This window comes from Salvelinus alpinus, chromosome 9 (assembly GCF_045679555.1).
Source record: "Salvelinus alpinus chromosome 9, SLU_Salpinus.1, whole genome shotgun sequence".
NCBI lineage: Eukaryota > Metazoa > Chordata > Actinopteri > Salmoniformes > Salmonidae > Salvelinus > Salvelinus alpinus.
Genome location: NC_092094.1, coordinates 69,572,548 through 69,587,981, shown reverse-complemented (window position 1 = coordinate 69,587,981; position 15,434 = coordinate 69,572,548). Strand labels below are relative to the sequence as shown.

Genomic DNA, 15,434 nt, shown 5'->3' with positions numbered 1-15,434 from the left:
ATCTGGGAGATGGTGGAGATGTTGGGGTGGAGTATCTAGGTAGAGGAGAGAGTCTAACCATTGGTTCTTGGCCAATCTTTTTCATAGTACCCAAGATAAGTGGGGTGGGTACAAGGTTTCCAGTATGTGGAGAAGAAAGTATTGGAGATGTTTCAGAGGGGAAATTGAGTTCCAGTCTCACCATAGGTTGTTTGGGGAGCCCATTTTTTGGAGACATACTACGTGGAGTGGGTAGTAAGGGCGGTCTGGTGTGTGGAGAAGTAGGTGTTGGGGAGGGTTCAGACGGGACATTGCTGGGATTTAACTTCCCTTTAGTCTGTCCGATCATCACATTTTTATCACCCTTAGCCCCTTTCTCCTTATTCACCGTCTCAGTGGGGTTTATGGGTATGTTGGTTTGGGTCTCTGTGGAAACAGAAGTAAAGATGTTAGTGTCTGGGCTAGATGGACCTGAGATGTTCAAGTCAGAGTACACCGCCACATTATTAGATCTAGGTTTACCGGGTGGTTGTGCTGTCCCTATTGCTACGGTGAGTGGAGAGGTGGTTGGAATGGCCACTTGGCTCCAAGGTGTATGGATCACCTGGGCCTCAATCGTAACTGTCTTTGGTTTGGCTGTGATATGTGAGTTTTCAACTACGGTAGATTGTAGAGGTGGGAAGTCCTCTTCTATTAATTAAAAGTTAGTGATGAATGGGTGAGTGTCAGATCGGAGTGCTATACTGGGCTGGGCAATTGTTTCTGGGGGCTGAGTTGTTGTTGCTTGACTGGGGTGAGGGAATATCAAGTTTGGTGTTACCCCATCCCTGTCTCCTGTGTGGTGTGTGTGGAAGGGTTTTGTTTGACGGGCTGGAAAATGGGGGCCACAATGTCTAAAGCATATTTCTCATTACTCAGTCTGGAGGCAGTGTGAGGCTCTTCCAATTTGGCCAGATCTGGGAATCTGTTGTGTAGTTTTGGCTACTGCAGGTTTGATTAGCCTGACAGCCATAAGTGATGGGATTTCTTCTATTGGAGTTTGTTTGGAAGGTCCTGTCATCTGGGTAGGTGGTCTAGGGTTCTTAGTGGCTCGTGGAGGAAAACCTCCAGTTCTCGGAGTTGGGGTAGCGGTAGTGAAGTGATGTAGAATGGCTGAGGTGGGAAGAGGAGCCTCTGTAGCTACTTGGTCCTGTAAGAGGGCTGTCACTGTGGGGAATGTACTATCGTGCAATCTATGTTTGTACCTGTGTTCAGCCCAACGAACCGCTGTCTGAAAGGCGATATCGTTGAAAGGAAAGCCTGTAGGGGACAGTGTTCAGTATGGTCTCATAATGTTCAAGCAAGATATGCATGTTAGCCAACATCCAATTGTTAGTGTTTACTGACACGTTCTGCTTTGTAGATGTGTTTGGGGAAGATGGTTTTATAAAGTCTGTCAATTTCCTTACGTGTTTCATCATTCCCACTGGAAATGTCTGTTTCCAGTGCATGTAGGATAATGTGTTTGTGGTGTGTAGCTTGTACCAGTTTAAAATAAGTCTTGGTTATGTGTTGGATGGAAGGTGTTGTGTTTAGTTCTATGGTGTGAGCGTTAGTCTCCCCCTCTTCTGGAAGGGTATCTAAAACAGTGAACCTATTACTGTGCATATTTAATCCAGCTAATGTTCATTGACATACAAGAACCGTACTTCAGGTGTGTTTACCACCTTCAATTTGAAGGCATGTTGTGTATTTAAAAATGCGCTTTTTAGTCTTGAGTTTATGCGTTGGTTTGGGTCTGAATAGGTGCTGATGATAGGTAACCTCTGGGGCTCAGACCCTGTACCCAAGATGGGAGTGGGGGTTCGAGGGAAAGTCTGAGGGTAGCGGAAGGGGATTGGATTGTGGATTCAGACCCTGGTTAGGGAAGGGGAGAGAACGGGATATGGTTGGCTGGCCCAGAGGTCTGTGGTGGTGGTTTTGAGGGTGGAGGTCGGAGTCAGCCCCAGTGTTCTGGTGGTCCTTATAGGCATTCTGGTCCTGATCCTGGGGGTTAGGGTTGGGATTAGGGTTAGAAACCGGGTTCTGTGTGTTAGGGTTAGGGCTTTAGGGTTTAGGTTTTTGTTTGTCAAGGAATCCACAAGGTCGATCTGATGCCTTCAAGCTAATGCAGAGACCGGGGCGGAGGGTTGCACTCCGCTTGCCGAATGGTAGTCAAGGGGTCCGGGCACAGATCCGCCCAGGTTGTAGAACCCTATAGTTGCCCACTTTAGTAGAGTTGGTTTTAGATGTCTTCATCCTTGGTCATACGTACATTTTAAGTCCATGTAGGGGGTAGGGTTAGGGTGGAGGTTAGGGTAAGAGTGAGGTTAGGGTTAGGATAGGGGTGGGGTTAGGGTTAGGTTTTTGTTTGTTTGGGAATCCACAAGGTCGATCTGATGTCATTTTAAGTCCATGTAGGGTTAGGTTTTATATTTGGTAGGGTTAAAATAAACTTTCGTTTTTTCTAGGTGCACAGGCCTGTTCCTATGTGCCCCTCCAATGTCTTAATAAAATGCCGTATAAGAGTCGCTAGATGGCAGCATAGGATCATAAATAAAACAAAGATGGTACTGAGAGAGTCTTAAAAGCAGTAGGCCAGGCCTCCGGAGGGCCGAATTTTCGAAGCCATGAATAAACAAGTGCATGCTCTGAAATCAATCAGTTTTAGAACTATTTATTAACAGAGAAACATACACATTATCCATCAAACCACCTTTCTTTCAAAATTGACATTTTCGTATTACAACTAAAAAGGTTAAATCCCTCCAACCCCTCAACGCCCTATCCCTGTTTCTCATTCAAACCCTCCAGTGTAATGGTTTTTAAAACTCTGATCCAATTGCTTTCTGCTGCCCCTCGCTGACTCCCGGTCCACCCAGGACCCGACTGCAGAACCGATACACTGCGGTTGGTGATGGGGTGATCTTGAAAGTGATTAACCAGTACTGTATGTAATTATGCTTGTTTGATGTTGTACAGATGTTTTTTCAACCGGGTTTCTATTGTATGTTTTGTTTGACCGATATAGGGTTTATTGCATATTGTACAGATGATAATATAGATAACATTGGAGGTGCTGAGGGAGAGGCTTTCTGTGATCGGGGCAGAGGTGTCACTGTGGGGATTGGAGATTAATTTTCTCTGTCTGTAGTGTGTGGTATGGTGTTTGGGGGGGTTGTGGTGGTATGTTACTGAACTTTGCCTGACTGAGTATAAGTCTTTGAGATTTTTATTCTTCCTGAATGCTGAAATGATTCTGTAAGGATGAAGGGGTGGGTAAACCTGTTGTACTATGGAGAAGTTGTATTTTAGTGCTTGATGTAGGGGTCTGACTCTTAGTGAAAATGTTGATACCAAGGGGATGAGTATTTTCTGTTGATGGGATGATGAGGAGGAAGGGTTAAGGTTAAGGTTGGGAGCGGGATGCGAACCTGGGTTAGGGTCGGGGGTGGGAGTGGGATGCGAACCCGGGTAAGGGTTAGGTTTAGGGGTGAGATGCGAACCCGGGTTAGGTTCTTTGCTAGTTGTGGAGTCGGTTGATCCACTTCCATCTCTGCCATGTGGAAACCGGAGGGGGGATTAGGGAGGGTGACTCCACGGCATTGACACATGAGCCAGAGGGATCCGGGTACACCCGGACAGAGTTGTAGACCCCTTGGTTGCCCACCTGTAATAAAAAGGCTCTGGGGTGCGATTGCTGGGCTTTAGGGTCAGTCCGTCAGTAGGGTTGGGGTTGGGGTGAGGCTACACACACATACAATACAGTATGCTTAAAAATATCTTCTGAACGTTTGTTCTTACAAAATCGAAAAATGTGTAAAAAGGTCTTTAGTCCTTTATGTACACCCCATAACGAGCATAATGTGCATTACTACAGAGTCTCAAATAGTGACATCTGATATTGTGAAGAACACCAATTGTTTAACGATGAACTAAAACTAGTTCCTTCCATAATCGAACTTGAGTTGTAAACCATGTGGTGCGCTGCACAGAAAACGTTAAGCCTTGATCTTGGACTTCCCTTAAACTATCACAATGTGTCATATGCAGGCACAACCCTTGCTACATCCAATTTCCCAGCACCCTAACCCTAACCCCCCCCCCCCCCCCCACCCCACCCCCACCCCCACTTCCTCATCAATTTGCTTCGCCCCCACAAGCCAAGCTAAAGTTGTGTTCTGAATATGAAGCTTTCTGAAAGAGAGAGAGAGAGAGACGACACTGCCACAAGTTATAGCATGTTAGCAGATCCCATAGACTTCCAGTCATAGCAACTTCCTTCAAAATGCACGCAGAGACGTAAAAAGGGTATCTATCTGATGCCGTGTAAAATAATCTTGCCCTATCCCTTTATGTAAACTAGCTAACTGCCTGTGACAAGAACATCATCAGTATTCTGTATGCATTTTAATGACCTTTGCATTGTTTGAAAGTCCCAATCACACCCCAATTTTTTTTTAAAGACATTTATTTTGGTAATTTTGCTTTATATGACATTAATCTTTGGAGATATAACAATGTTGTTGGTAAGCAATTTACATTTATATGTCAGTATTTTGTGGTGTGTTATATCTTGTTTTATTTCTTATGGTCAATTTGACCATTGCCATTTCACAATATTCAAGTCACATACAAGGAAGTCAGGTACAACATGGTGCACAGAAAGTAATTAATATATCTGATTGGTCACCAAAAAAAAGGTTGTAAAAAAACACAGACATACACAAAAACAAGAATCACTTGCTGTAATCAGTAAGACATTTTCAGGACACAACATAGCCATAACACCTCAATTTCACATGTTGCCTCCACTCACAAAATAAAACTGTGAATCATTGGTAACTTTGATTGCCTCCCCATCCCCGATAACTTGTTAGATTTCCTTCCTCTTAGCACCCACTTCTTGTATTTTCAATTCGGGATGCTTCTATTCCTCAAAGAGAGAACTGCCTGGTTGGTAAAGACAGGGAGATAACTTGTTTGATAAATAGCTTGCAGATTTTGTTGTGTGGTTATTGGGTGACACCGTATCACGTTGAAGCGATAAGGAACCCAGAGAAAGAGCAGTGGACGTTCTCAGCGGCAAAGATGCCATTGGCCTCATCATCAGGAATCTGAAGGTAGACTGTATCATTCACATCGAGCATAAGGACAGTGCTACCGGACATCTGGTCCAGGAAGCCCTTGTTGTACTCATCATAGCTGAACATGACCGGCGTGACGTTCTTGTACAGAGCCACCAGAGCATGAGCCCCATTCACGTGAATGGTGTATGAGAAGTAGTAGACTCCAGGGACCTGGCAAGTGAACTTCCCAGTGGTAGTGTCATAGTGATTCTCTGCATTGTACACCTCATTGTCAAACTTAATGGGTTCCCCAGATGGAGGATAAGGACTAGCCAGGGAAACAGAGAAAGCAGACATTGGGGCCTTGACAAGAGTAGGCACCATGACCTCACCCATGCCTATGCTCTTCTCGAAAAACACCTCGCCAGGAGGACCAGGTGGGCCGGGAGGTCCAGCAGGGCCTTGGCCACCATCCTGACCATCATTACCAGGGAGCCCAGGGGGACCCTGAGGGCCAAGGATTCCCTTAGCGGCCTGTCCAGCTGGGCCAGGGAGACCTGGGTGTCCTTTAAGGCCAGGTGTACCTGCGGAACCAGCCGGTCCAACCGGGCCTCTGGTACCTGGGGCACCGGCAGCTCCAGCCTCACCTGCCTCACCATTGCGCCCTGGGAAACCTTTGGGCCCGGCAGGTCCTGGGACACCTGAAGCACCAGTTGAACCTGTGTGGCCAGTGTCACCTTTGTTACCTGGAGCTCCAGTGGCTCCACTGGCACCAGTTGGCCCTGTTGCCCCAGTATAACCTTGCTTGCCCTGGAAACCTTGTGCTCCCTGATCTCCCTTATATCCCTTTGGTCCCTGGGGTCCCATTGCACCTGTGTCACCTTTGGGACCCATTTCCCCAGTATCTCCCTGGAAGCCTCTTGCACCCTGAGGACTGGCAGGACCCATGGGCCCAGTAGCACCAGTAGCTCCAGTGAATCCATGTGCTCCTGGCTCACCCTTCTGACCTGTTGTACCTGTGCTTCCTACAACTCCCCTTTCACCTTTCTGTCCATTTGCTCCTGGCTTTCCATATCCTGGGATACCAGGAGCACCAGTTGCTCCAGTTGATCCCTGATGACCTTTAGGACCAGATGAACCAGGCATACCTGGAGCCCCATTATCACCTGATTTTCCGGGCTGACCTACACCAGGAACCCCAGTGTGGCCCTTAGCACCTGGCAATCCAATGGGACCAGCACCCCCATCCCTACCTGGGCTACCTGACTTTCCTGCCTCACCTGGGAATCCTGGCTTGCCTGGCTTTCCAACACCGACTGCTCCAGGCTGCCCAGCAAGTCCCATAGGTCCCACAGCCCCTGTCTCACCTTGTGCCCCTGGGATACCCACTCCTCTGTCCCCTTTAGCTCCTGACGAACCAGGCACACCTGGATGCCCCTTAAGACCTGTTTCCCCCCTTGGTCCCATTGCTCCGTGCAGACCGTGAGGTCCAGGTATGCCGGTGGAAGAGATTCCAGCAGGTCCGGGGCTTCCAGCAGGTCCAGGCATGCCCCTGGGACCCTGAAGTCCAGCTGCCCCCACCTTTCCTTTCTCGCCAGCTGCACCAGGAACACCAGGCTTACCAGGACCACCCGGAGAGCCAGATTTGCCAGGTGCGGAGTAGCCAGCAGGTCCTGGTGGTCCGGCAGGGCCCTCTGGTCCGGGCTGTCCCACAGCTCTTTCCCCTGCGGGGCCAGGTGGGCCAGGTGGTCCCTCTGGGCCGGGCTCACCTGGGGTACCGGGCTCTCCTGCCACTGACACCACTGTGGAGAAATAACAAGTCACCTTATTAATACAACAGATGACAAGTGATCCTCTTGTAGTAAATGTGTTATTGGCAATTGTCTCTACCTAATTATAGAATTATAATTAAGTCAGCTACTATTGTCGATCATTCTCCAATTATTATTATTTTAATTTAAGACTAGGAGCTGAGATTGGTGTGCCACTCCTGAAGTGTGCACTTGTCCACTCCTCCATACATATTTTAAAGCATTGGAAAGGTGTAAGCATATTCATATTTTTTTCGTTTTAAATCCATTAAGTATACATAAGTGCACATACTTGTTCAGAAGTTTATAGAATTGGGAGACAGAAATGTAGTGCACTTTAAAAGCACAATACTTTGACTTCCATTACCCTATGTGGGCACCTCAAGGTACTATGAGCACATTTAGGTGCCAGGATGTAGTAAAAAAGAATATTAAGATAATACTAATAATAACACTAATTTACAAACAAGTGGAGCACCTTATCCTACTTGTTGTGTTCTATTGGATAGGGTGTAGATATAGAGGTGTAGAGATGAAAGAAAGGAGGAGAGAGGGTGCTAGAGCACTGAGTCGGATTCGGACCCATGCTCACAGCTGCACAGTACATATGATCAAAGGCAGCCGATTAGACCGCTAGACCACCCCAGGCAACAAATGGGTGCACTTTTGGTCTTTGTACTGCAGGGGCATAGCCAGAAATACATTGGTGGATGGTGGACGAGGAGTATTGTTTTCATAATAATGTATTTGCCCAATCTAATTGGGTGGGGCAGGCCCTCCTACTTGTTTGAGTGATGGAGGATGGACATTTTAATTTATGGACATGAAAAATGAAGAGGATTAGAACTTATTAAAATAAGTAAAGTATTGTGTTACACTCAGCAATTGTCAGAGGAACAATGATCTTTTTTTTTTTTTTCCATATTCAAAAGTCATGTACATTTGGTGGATACCTTATTTGTTTATACTAGGATTCCCAGAATGCAATTCACCGCCTGATCATTTACCAAAATGGTGTACTACATCTTTGTTTTGGGTAGGCAAGTTAGTTCGCTAGCTAGACAGAAGTAAGTCGTGTTTCCCAATTTAACCTCGCTCTAGTTTGACATTTGGTTAACACCCCCTTTTGCTGGAAACATGGGAACATGGGGCTGTATGTATCAAGTGTCTCAAATTAGGAGTTTTGATTTATGATCAGGTCCCCCCTGTCCATATAATCTTATTCATTGTGATCTGATCCAAAACTGATCCTGAATCAGCACTCCTGCTCGGAGATGCTTGTTATACATGGCCCCCAATCACCTGCAAAATGTCGGGGTACACTCTCCCTCAAGGTCATTCCAATGATTTTGGCACATTTATTCAAAATGTTTATCAATGAAATTGCCCTTTTGTCCATGTATGTTAAACCTGCATGGGGGAGGAAATCGCCTAATAAGGCAAACTAGAATATGAAATCCATTTTTTTTTAGGAATTGCCACTTCGAAAGCATTGGGTATGATAGCATTAACAGTGCAAGTCAAACCTGCATAGACATTTAAACCTGCTGAATTATTAGCTCAAAGTAATTTTCTCAAGGGTTCAATCTGTTCTTATTTCACCATTTCACCATAAAAAAAGCAGACATTTCTGTCTTAAGAAACTGTAGTATGGGGAGAAAACAAGCATTTGTAAAGCAGAATGATGAATTGTAAGAGTCTTTTTTTTTTAAATTAATTGTTTATGTGGTCACATGACCCAGGGTGTAAACGGCATGTCCTTGGTCAAATGTCGAGGCCTAGTTTAGATTCATCAAAACATATGTTTCTACTTTTTGAAAGGCACACCTATATATTTCTGGGTGATTGAACTGTAATTGACGGTGTTAAAGTCGTATAATATTAACAAGAGGCATGTACCATTTTACACACTACTTTATATGATATGAAAATACAGTTGATGACAATTTAATGTTCATTTGTTACAGCAAGAAACCAATGATGTTGAGCTGTCTATAAATGATTTCATTGTTATCTTCTAGATCTTCTATTGTAATGAATAGCTGACTTTGCCCTACCTAACTGATGGTAACAGTACCGATACTGACTTTAAAAAAAAAGTCATATATATATATAGTTAATTGAAACATAAACATAAGAAGAATCATACAATGTGTCTCTTTTTCCTTAGTAATGCATTAGCTAACTATATACTGTATATGACTTTAAAAAAATCCAGTATCGTTACTGTTACCATCAGTTAGGTAGGGCAAAATCAGCTATTCATTACAATAGAAGATAACAATTAAATATTTATAGACAGTCCAACTTATTGCCATTTTATAAATGACTGAAATGAGCCATCTGTACTGAAGTGTCGTTTTTTAAAGTTAAATATTTAAAAAATACTAAAATATCAGCACATCTATATTCCCCACTAAGTTCTATACAACTGAATCACTGATCTAACTGGGGATCCTCAAATCACTTCTTAAAACCTAATGACAGCACCAAGAGATTGACTGAGAATCCAGTAAAAAAAATCCATTTAAACTCAATTGAAGTACAGATATTGTGAAGGTATTAAAACGCTCAGTTGTAGAATTATAACAAAATGACTGTTGAAGAAATAGGGTTATTTAGCCTGAGTGAGAACGATAACAACTGCATACACAGCGTACTCACTTCAGACGGTATGCAAGATAATGTGATTCAACTGTTACTATCGCTGTGAATTATTATAACGTGTGTTTATGTGTCAATTGATCCTGTAAGGGATGGGTTGTCTACTGCCAATATGACACAAAAATAAAATGTCATTCATTAATTCAACTGTATGTCTGAGTGTCCCTGTGCAAGAACTGAAAGTGTACATCCTCAGATGGAAATCACACGTTCAGTGGAAAAATGTGCACATATATCTGCCTGTTTGTGGGAAAGTGTGAAGATGTTAGAATGAATCATTGATTATAGTTGAACTGTTACATTGTCCATTGAAACTATCACAGCGATTTCAAAGACATCGCCTGTAGCATACCAGGCAATGTAGACGAGGATGTTGGTTCTTACCGTGGCTCTTCACAGAGTAGGGCTGGTATTGGGGGGAGACCTTCATTACCTTCTTCACTATATATGAACCACTACCATGAACAGCTGTCAAGGCCACCAGGAGGATGAGGATGCTCAATACTCTTACTTCCATTTTCTGAAACAAGAAAAGATCCAACACTGCTTAGCTTTAATTTTGAATTTGCTGCAATGACATTTCTGTAACACTCTTTCTTCTCTCTGCACACATATACTGAACTCTGAACTGCGCACACAACTGAATTACACCCCCCCCCCCCCCCAAAAAAAAAAGTACAACAAATGATATAGATAGCAAGGAAATTCATTTGAATACTGAGTTTCAGCCTCCTGGATCTCAGCCTGTTCTTCTAGAACTCTGGCTATCCTCCTTGGTTTTATAAGGCACCAACATCTCTTCCACCTGCCCAGTCCTGGCTCATCCCAGTGGGAGTAGGAGTCAGGCCTCGGAAGGGCCCTATTGTTCACTGCGCCAAGAGATGAAGCGGATAGAGAGGAAGAGCACACATACCGGCATGCAGTTGAGTGAGTTGGAGTTCCAAAAAGGGGTAAGAAATCTTCAGCACCACTGTCCTCCTACTGCTGCTGCTGTATATCCTTAGGTTAGGAGCACTTTGGAGAATCTGCTGCCTCCCAGTACAATGATGTGAGTATTTATACCATATCTGCCCCTTGCATCATAAGAAATAGCCCCCACCACACAAGTACCTCCCTTCTCAGAGCTGCGCTGTAATTAGCTAACAGATCTGCCCAATGCAGGCATCTCACATACTGTAAGGATGCCTATTTGCTTCGAATAGTTAGACACATGATTAGAACTTATTTTAGTCTTGCAAAAATAATCAAGTTTAGACGCCAAAATGTAAAATAGTTCAGTTTGGTTTGAAGATTTATTTTAATTATTGCTCTTGTTCATATGGGTTTTCCCTGTAACGTTTTTCCTCTACCTTTTGTGTGGTGAACAGATCTGGTAAATGTTCTTCCAGATTTGGTCAGTTTTCTGTCAATAGTACCATAAGAGTAAACAGCTAAATCTGTGTTAAAAGTGTTAAACTAACTCGCTGTAGTGCTCATTTGAACACTTTTGCAGTGTGTATATGCATCCACTCTCAGCAGAGTGAATTTTGTACATTCAAAAGTGTTCAAATGTCTACATTTAGACAATTTTTCTGTAACCCTGTACAGAGTAGATCCTTTACACTGGCTGCGTGAAATTCACAATACACTGGAGTGAACTAATAGGCATTACACTGGAGTGAACTAATTGTCAATCAATCAATCCAATTTGTCACAAAGTGCTATACAGAAACCGAGACTAAAACCCCAAAGAGCAGTGGGATGCCCCGGTGCACAACTGAGCAAGGGGACAAGTACATTAGAGCGTCTAGTTTGAGAAATAGATGCCTCACAAGTCCTCAACTGGCAGCTTCATTAAATAGTGCCCGCGTCAACAGTGAAGAGGCGACTCCGGGATGCTGGCCTTCTAGGCAGTTGCAAAGAAAAAGCCATATCACAGACTGGCCAATAAAAACAAAATACTAAGATGGGCAAAAGAACACAGACACTGGACAAAGATATGGCTGTTTCTTTGCAACTCTGCCTAGAAGGCCAGCATCCTGGAGTCACCTCTTCACTGTTGATGTTGAGACTGGTGTTTTGCGGGTACTATTTAATGAAGCTGCCAGTTGAGGACTTGTGAGGCGTTTGTTTCTCAAACTAGACACTCTAATGTACTTGTACTCTTGCTCAGTTGTGCACCGGAGCCTCCCACTCCTCTTTCTATTCTGGTTAAAGACAGTTTGCTCTGTTCTGTGAAGGGAGTAGAACACAGCGTTGTACGAGAGCTTCAGTATCTTGGCAATTTCTCCCATGGAATAGCCTTCATTTCTCAGAACAAGAATAGACTGATGAGTTTCAGAAGAAAGTGCTTTGTTTCTGGCCATTTTGAGCCTGTAATCGAACCCACAAATGCTGATGCTCCAGATACTCAACTAGTCTAAGGAAGGCCAGTTGTATTGCTTATTTAATCAGCACAACAGTTTTCAGCTGTGCTAACATAATTGCAAAAGGGTTTTCTAATAATCAATTAGCCTTTTTAAAATGATGAACTTGGATTAGCTAACACAACGTGCCATTGGAACACAGGAGTGATGGCTGCTGATAATGGGCCTCTGTACACCTATGTAGATATTCCATATAAATTCAGCTGTTTCCAGCTACAATAGTCATTTACGACATTAACAATGTCTACACTGTATTTCTGATCAATTTGATGTTATTTTAACGGACAAAAAAATTAGCTTTTCTTTCAAAAACAAGGACATTTCTAAGTGACCCCAAACTTTTGAACGGTAGTGTATATTTTTTTGTTGCTAAAAATGTGGGTCTCAAAACAGAGCCCCACCTGCCCTGAATGACAGGTAGGTTTTCATTTGAAACTTCAGTATGTGGAGAATAGGGCAACACTTTTAATTATATCCTGTGATCTGCAGTACTACGGACAGTCAAAATATTGAAATATCACTTAGTCACGTGCTATAGATGTAGATGACAAAATATACATTTCAGACATAGATAATCAATGATAAATATTCGTATTTATCAAAGACTAAACACATTGCGAGTATGTTTTCTGTTTCATTATTCAATGACCCTCTACGCACATATCCAGATACTAAAACAAATCTAAAAATAACCCCAGGTTTTTGGTGCCGCCACAGTGGAATCATTGCCTCAGCAAGATGGCATTGAGGATAGGGTATACATCCCCAATATATATCTGCCCCAGACTGTCTGTATTTGACAAGCCTGTTACCTTTACTTACTGTCTGAACATTTCCCACCCGTCCTATGATAAAGTCAACAAAAACACTGGAAGGGCAGCCGAAGTATGGCTCCTCTCTTGACCTAATATTACAACAGTCATAATAGGACCTAAATGTACACCTCCCTAAGGCTAAACACACTTAGCCCTTTACCCTAAAATGAACATAGCAGCATGGATTCGGTTTGGTCGAGTACACAGTGAACCTTTCATTTCATCCACTATTTTAGGCCTAGCAGTTTATAGTCCTTAACTTGTGTATTTTTGTTCGGGCTTCACCCTCGAAACAGCTAATAACGCTATGAAAATAAGTGCTGGAAAAGCCATTTGTGTTGGACTCTGCCTGGTGAATGCAGTGTAGTGTGTGGTTGGCCAGTGCTCTTGAGATGAAGTGTCAAGACCTGAACACCAGGGGGCAGGTTCTGCCATTCAACTTCTGTGGGATGTGAAGTGGCCTTGCCTCTGTGGTCGCTTGTTGTTATTTTGGGACTCTTCTACCTTAATATACATCATCAGGCATATCCCTACAATTATAGCTACTGCCACAATGTAGTACTTCCTCAATCAGCTACTGTATATCCCTCAGTATTTATGGTCCCTGACCCATGTCTCGCTAACTTTGGGATGCTCTCAATGTAATTTCTGAATTTCGTCCACGCTATGTAAGAAATGCATACACCCAAAAAAATCATAGTTTTATAACACACACGTGGCCCATACATTATGTGTAGGGTACTTATTATACAGATTGTGTCCTAAAACGTTTTGAACATAGTACCACTTATGGTTGATTTCCTGCATTTTGAATGCACTGACTGGTTTATATGTCTATTTGCGTCAGAGGCAAATAGGGGTGAGGAAGGGGTGATGAAGGGGTATGCTGTAACAGGATTCTGTGGAGGATTTCTATATTAGCCGTGACACGAGAAACCCCTTCCACAAAGGATATAATTTAAAATTCTTAGAACATGAAACTTGTTTGAACTTTTCCTATTTTAGAATTAGACCAAATTAACTGTAATTTTCTAAAGTGCTGCCTTGCATAAATGATAGTTATAACACTTAATCGAGGTTGACAAGTATTGTTTGAGCACGTTGTCACTATCAAATGAAAGATCATGCTTTATATTAGCTGAAAACACTGAGATATCCCAGATTAAGTAGTAAAGGTGTCTCATATCTAAGACATTGGAATTAGAACAAAAGGAATGTGACATTAGATCATTCTATGCAGTTAGCCAAAGACTCACTTTCAGGCACCCATCATAAATGCCAAGCGTGTTTTTCATTCTGTTCCTACATGTTCCCCCTTTCAACAAGGCTGTTTTCATTACTATGTGTTGTAGAGAGCTGTGAAACAGTTGCTGTAACTTATACTGTGGTGGTATATAGTATATTCCTGTGCCACCTATACTTTTATTTCAAACTCTGTGTTTATGACCCACATAAGAGGACCGATCATCCCAACTTTAGTCATATTTAGCTAAATGGTAGAGCAAGAGAGGATGGAGTCAGGATTTTATACTTTTCTAAGTTCAGATAATTCTAGTTTATTTTAGTTATTTTAAACAGTGCTAACCACAAAGAAGCCAAACACATAAAAAATAAAATGTATGATGCGCCTACTGTATATCTAAAGAAAACTAAGTGCATGATGTGCCTTAGAGCTAACAGTGTAATTTGGTTACTTTATATGTTTACACAATATAGAATTTTGTAATTTTCTACACTAAAGCATTATGAAGGGCTTAATGTCCTTATACTTGGTGCTGAAATCCAGTATTATAAGACTATGACAGTGTATAACTTATTCTTCCTTTGTCCTCTGTTCAACTCAGTGGCATGATGTGGTAGCATTGCCTCCATCGTGATAACCATTATGGATTAGGGTAAATGCTGTAGAAATGATCAGTGACAAAGCCTTTATATTGTCTATTGCTGTGCATTGTAAAACACATTAAACATAAAGTATTAAACTCTGTCACCCCCCCCCCCCCCCCCAAAAAAAAAGATGTGCCACACCAGAGGACATAAAGAGAATGGTAATGCCCCCAAATAAATAATTCTTACTCCTGCACATACACAATATACAGTTGAAGTCGGAAGTTTACATACACTTAGTTTGGAGTCATTAAAACTTGTTTTTCAACCACTCCACAAATTTCTTGTTAACAAACTATAGTTTTGGCAAGTCGGTTAGGACATCTACTTTGTGCATGACACAAGTCATTTTTCCAACAATTGTTTACAGACAGATTATTTCACTTAATCACAATTCCAGTGGGTCAGAAGTTTACATACATTAAGTGGACTGTGCCTTTAAACAGTTTGGAAAATTCCTTGTAACCGAAAGGTTGCAAGATCGAATCCCCGAGCTGACAAGGTAAAAATCTGTCGTTCTGCCCCTGAACAAGTGTCACGTTCGCTGGAATAAATATAGGACCAAGGCGCAGCGGATGTTGAGTTCCACATAATTTAATGAATGAAGTGAAACTTAGCAAAAACAAATAAACTAACAACGAACCGTGACTACAGAGATGCTACGTGCACTAACTCAAAACAATATCCCACAAACACAGGTGGGAACAAACACTACCTAATTATGATCCCCAATTAGAGACAACGATTACCAGCTGCCTCTAATTGGGAATCATACAAATCAACAAC

General features: G+C 42.7%; 1 protein-coding gene across 1 annotated transcript; it reads right to left on the bottom strand.

Moving 5' to 3' along the window:
- Nucleotides 1-4,730: 4,730 nt before the first annotated feature.
- On the bottom strand, nucleotides 4,731-10,586 carry col10a1a (collagen, type X, alpha 1a). Its single transcript, XM_071327016.1, has 3 exons — nucleotides 10,455-10,586; nucleotides 9,926-10,061; nucleotides 4,731-6,868 (listed from the first exon to the last, which is right to left on the bottom strand). Exons 1-3 carry the CDS (start codon nucleotides 10,458-10,460, stop codon nucleotides 5,031-5,033), a joined length of 1,980 nt encoding a protein of 659 aa, XP_071183117.1. The 5' UTR covers nucleotides 10,461-10,586; the 3' UTR covers nucleotides 4,731-5,030.
- Between the last annotated feature and the right edge of the window lie 4,848 nt (nucleotides 10,587-15,434).